This window comes from Oncorhynchus nerka, linkage group LG18 (genome assembly GCF_034236695.1).
Source record: "Oncorhynchus nerka isolate Pitt River linkage group LG18, Oner_Uvic_2.0, whole genome shotgun sequence".
Lineage (NCBI taxonomy): Eukaryota > Metazoa > Chordata > Actinopteri > Salmoniformes > Salmonidae > Oncorhynchus > Oncorhynchus nerka.
In genome coordinates, this window is record NC_088413.1 from 51,034,787 (window position 1) to 51,040,185 (window position 5,399).

The 5,399-nt window shown below is 45.7% G+C and overlaps 1 protein-coding gene across 1 annotated transcript; it reads right to left on the minus strand.

Annotated features, from left to right (window-relative positions):
• Nucleotides 1–874: 874 nt before the first annotated feature.
• LOC115146050 (NF-kappa-B inhibitor alpha-like) lies at nt 875–3,606 on the minus strand. Its single transcript, XM_029687815.2, has 6 exons — nt 3,289–3,606; nt 2,672–2,777; nt 2,272–2,485; nt 1,990–2,078; nt 1,591–1,848; nt 875–1,373 (listed from the first exon to the last, which is right to left on the minus strand). Exons 1-6 carry the CDS (start codon nt 3,579–3,581, stop codon nt 1,329–1,331), a joined length of 1,005 nt encoding a protein of 334 aa, XP_029543675.1. The 5' UTR covers nt 3,582–3,606; the 3' UTR covers nt 875–1,328.
• Between the last annotated feature and the right edge of the window lie 1,793 nt (nt 3,607–5,399).

Sequence of the window (5,399 nt, forward strand, 5' to 3'; positions counted from 1 at the left end):
TTTCTCCATGTCATGCTGAGTCATACAAGTCCCTCTTAACCCCCATTGGGGCGCTTTTCTGAATTGCCTGACTGCCCCTCTGTGTTTCCTGCTCACTTAGGGCTTTGAGGGAGTATGCTATGACTAAATCATTTGCCTTCACTTGCAGAGGTTTCTTTGAGAATATACCACTGAAAAGTAGAACGACGGGGGCAAAATTACTCATCTTTGTAGTGTCAACACTAGTAGCTCTATGGTAGAATCCCGTGAGAATTTTAGCTTGTACAACCACACTGGCACTAGTATCAGATTTCTAGCAGACAGTTTGTTCAAACACGCAGTTAGTTATGCTGTATCTTCCTCATCATGTGACCATAATTACATTGGAGAATCCCTTCTGACTAATTGTAAGAGAGGAATTCCGTTAAGTTCCTCATGTCTGGAATACCATGTCTGGGAACTATGACTCCCCAGCGGAATTTTCAACGCTGCCCATCTTGGCCCTTCCCTTACAGGAAATTCCATTTTACTCCGCTATAATAATAATAATATAGATACAGACCTCTACAAGTCTATGGATATATGTTACGGCTCTTCCTGCCTGCGACTCATTCTGAAGCCTGATCACCAGCATCCTTACCCTTCAGTCCCTTATTCTGTTCAGGCATTTGTGGTTTGCCATTATATCTTCATAATAATGTGTGTCTTGAACACTGACCTTTCAGGATCTGTTTGATATATTTAACATAATGAAATAATTCAGTCTCAGAGATGGTCACATTCTAAATAGTCCATTGGGCATGTTGCCTGCACTTTCAAGTACTGGAAAAATAAAAAAGCTAATTTTTTTCATCACCATCTCCCACACTGATGGAAAAACACCAGAAATCAAGGCGAAGTTAAATGTCATGTTTTAATTTACTGGAGTTTGTGGTTTGCTTTACCTTTCCACACGCAATGGATAACATTTACAGTAATGTCTAACTTTATACATTTACAGTTATAAAAAAAAATATGTATTTGTATTCACAGCCATTTACAATATAATACATGCTGATGCTATTACATCGTTGGTTGGATGTAAGCTTTGTGATAATGAGTATCTATCAGAGAGCCATAAAGACCATTATTTATTGGCATCCATTTAGTTTATTTGGCATCTTCTCATTGGTTCACACTGTCCATCATCACTATGTCAGTCCTAGGGTGTACCCCAGCCTTCTGCCATCCTCAACCTCTGAGGTTGGCACCACTGCTGGGCATGCCACTGTACCATAGCTAGAGCCTGTGGGCAGCAGAGCTTCTCCCTGTCTGTACTACTGTTCTCTACAGGTTCTTTGGTCGACTTCCTACTTGTGCATATTCCATTGAATGTCATCATACCAACATGTTACCTGCGAAAGGAAAGAAGGTGGATTAGAGCCAAAGTTTATGACTATCTAAAACATCCAATCTGCTAGGTTCACTCATATGCTGAATATATGCTGAACCGTTTTCACAGCCGTTTCAACAGAGAATATGGAAAAACCCTACGCTGCATAAGCAATCACACACAGTAGAGATGCCTCACACACACACACAGTCCACATACATCAGTTCAGTCACACTCACCTCTTCCTCATCAGACTGCCCCTCTTCCTCGCTGTCCTCAGACTCACTGTCTGGCAGTTCTCTCAACTCCTGAGCTGTCAGCTCATACAGTTCCCTTTGGATGGCGGCGTTCTGGCGACCGTAGGTCAAGTGGTACGGCGTGTGACCTCCATAGGTCAGGCTGTTGACGTTAGCCCCGTTACTGACCAGGAGCCGTACCAAGTCCAGGTTCTGTAGGTCCACAGCCAGGTGGAGAGGGCTGCGGCCATTACACTGCTCCTGGAATGCCAAACAAGTGCCAAATAAGTTAATGGGAAATGCACAGCATTTGGGTGCTTTTTTAGGAAATGTGAATGACATAATCAAATGGACTATTGTGAGGGTGGGGTTGAAAAAAGGCTAACTTGCTGCATAGCCCACCTGTGCATCGATGTCAGCTCCGAGAGCAACAAGGCTCTCCACAAGCGAGAGGAAGCCATGGATAGAGACCAGATGCAAACAGTTCTGACCTGAAACAGAGAAAGACCAATGGTCAGAGAACAGGGTAATACTTTACATTAAGTTGATCTTATACCTGTGTAATTACTACAGTAACATTGTTGTTAAACATTTTTTGTAATTGTTTAGTTCCAGTAATGGCCACAGGTTCCCCACAAGCTGAAATAAGTAACAGAAAATAAACTGTGTTTTTCAGTGTCTTACCACTGTAGTTTGGTGTGGCCATGATGGCTGGGAGCTGGGTAGAGCAGGCCTGGGTCTGGGTGAGGACACTGAAGCAGGTGAGAGAGCCCTTCCTACAGGCGATGTGGAGGGCTGTATTGCCACTGTCGTCCACTAGCATTGGGTCACAGCCAGCCCTCAGCAGACGCTCCACTATCTCAGCCTGCTCTGTGATCACAGCCAGATGGAGCGGAGTCTGTATAGGGGAGCAGCACGGGTATGGTTAGGAACTGGAAGTACGGGTCTCTCGCTGCCCCACTCTCGATCTCTCGCACACACACCTTTTACTGTATTTGTGCATCTACTTCATTCCCTCTCATACACACACCTTGTATTCTATCTAAGCATTTACTGTACTTGTGCAGGTCTTAACTGTATGTACCTGTCTCTGGTAGTTCTGTTGATTGAGGAAAGGCTCATTGCAGGACAGCTCTATCAACTTCCTTGCACAGTCCTTGGCTTCATGGATAATGGCAAGGTGGAGAAGCCTGATTAGAAGAGAAAGGGGCATTATTAACTGCTCAGACTACTCAAAAATAAGTGAACATGATTCATGAATACGACATAAGGTTCAAACTTAAGAATGAAAAACAGGCAGCACTTCATAGTCGTCACACCTTTCCCTCAAGCTATTTCTACTAGTGGTGGCTTGAGGCACTGGCGCACGTTGCAGCGTATCTGGTTTCTGGCACGAGGCCCGGGACTTTCCAGACCAGCGGAGTGTGAGCGCCGCCTACTTTGACCCCCAGCCATAGTACATTCCGTTCTGAAAGGTTTGTTTACGTAAAGCCCACAATGGCCATAATCACTCTCCCCCAATACCTTCCTTGTGCATTGTTTAGATTGCAAATGCAACTTTTGCACACAGGAAGACAACCATAATTGCACTATAATTAGTCGACTACAAAAATGAGCTTATTATGTAACCGAGAAATAACAGTCGATTTAACTCGAAACAAAACTTGAATGTCTTGATTTGATTAAAGTATCTCAACATACGTGTCTCCGTCCTCTAAAACGTGTTCCTTCCAGGGTTCATTGCCGCATTCGTCTCTCTGCGGTGAGGAACAATCTACACGAAGACACTCGAGCTCACTGGCGACAACTTCATATTCCTCGTCTTTGAGAGAGTCAAGGCCGCTGTCCAGCCGCTCTTCGTTGATAGATTGCACTTTCCTATCCTTAGAATGTCGAGCATCAGTGTTATAATCCATGTGGTTGAGGATACTAGCTCGATGAAGGTCCATTGTTGACACTGGCTGCAGTGCTGGTAGTAATTCGGATCTTGACATACACCAGCGTTAAATTCTCAGTAGTGCCGGAGGGGGTGGAGTCAACACAGGGTGGGGGATTTCCAGGCGGGTACGCAGGACTCCAAACGGTCTCCATGGGGAAATTTGGGCCCCCCACATTTTTCAATTCTGCATTTTCATACTTGTGGCCTCAACAGATTAGGTTTATGTTAGAACACTGCAAAGGGGATTGGATATTTTGCATAATCCTACATAAAAGAAAAGAATAGCCTAAGTGAAAAACAAAACATATACATTCACTCATGAAATTAAATTGTGTCAAGAATACAAAATATGATTTTGTGCATGGAGATTATAGGCTATGATCTATTCGGCTAGTAGCCTACTGGCTGAGTAGACCTATCAAATGTTTTTATTTTTAAATATTTTGTCCCTTTGCAATGATATATATATATATATATATATGTACAGCTCAAAAAAATAAAGGGAACACTTAAACAACACAATGTATCTCCAAGTCAATCACACTTCTGTGAAATCAAACTGTCCACTTAGGAAGCAACACTGATTGACAATACATTTCACATGCTGTTGTGCAAATGAAATAGACAAAAGGTGGAAATTATAGGCAATTAGCAAGACACCCCCAATAAAGGAGTGGTTCTGCAGGTGGTGACCACAGAGACCACTTCTCAGTTCCTATGCTTCCTGGCTGATGTTTTGGTCACTTTTGAATGCTGGCGGTGCTTTCACTCTAGTGGTAGCATGAGACGGTGTCTACAACCCACACAAGTGGCTCAGGTAGTGCAGCTCATCCAGGATGGCACATCAATGCGAGCTGTGGCAAGAAGCTTTGCTGTGTCTGTCGGCGTAGTGTCCAGAGCATGGAGGCGCTACCAGGAGACAGGCCAGTACATCAGGAGACGTGGAGGAGGCCGTAGGAGGGCAACAACCCAGCAGCAGGACCACTACCTCTGCCTTTGTGCAAGGAGGAGCAGGAGGAGCCCTGCAAAATGACCTCCAGCAGGCCACAAATGTGCATGTGTCTGCTCAAACGGTCAGAAACAGACTCCATGAGGATGGTATGAGGGCCCGACATCCACAGGTGGGGGTTGGGCTTACAGCCCAACACCGTGCAGGACGTTTGGCATTTGCCAGAGAACACCAAGATTGGCAAATTCGCCATTGGTGCCCTGTGCTCTTCACAGATGAAAGCACGTTCACACTGAGCACGTGACTGACGTGACAGAGTCTGGAGACGCCGTGGAGAACGTTCTGCTGCCTGCAACATCCTCCAGCATGAACGGTTTGGCGGTGGGTCAGTCATGGTGTGGGGTGACATTTCTTTGGGGGGGCCGCACAGCCCTCCATGTGCTCGCCAAAGGTAGCCTAACTGCCATTAGGTACCGAGATGAGATCCTCAGACCCCTTGTGAGACCATATGCTGGTGCGGTTGGCCCTGGATTCCTCCTAATGCAAGACCTCATGTGGCTGGAGTGTGTCAGCAGTTCCTGCAAGAGGAAGGCATTGATGCTATGGACTGGCCCGCCCGTTCCCCAGATCTGAATCCAATTGAGCACATCATGTCTCGCTCCATCCACCAACACCACGTTGCACCACAGACTGTCCAGGAGTTGGCGGATGCTTTAGTCCAGGTCTGGGAGGAGATCCCTCAGGAGACCATCCGCCACCTCATCAGGAGCATGCCCAGGCGTTGTAGGGAGGTCATACAGGCACGTGGAGGCCACGCACACTACTGAGCCTCATTTTGACTTGTTTTAAGGACATTACATCAAAGTTGGATCAGCCTGTAGTGTGGTTTTCCACTATAATTTTGAGTGTGACTCCAAATCCAGA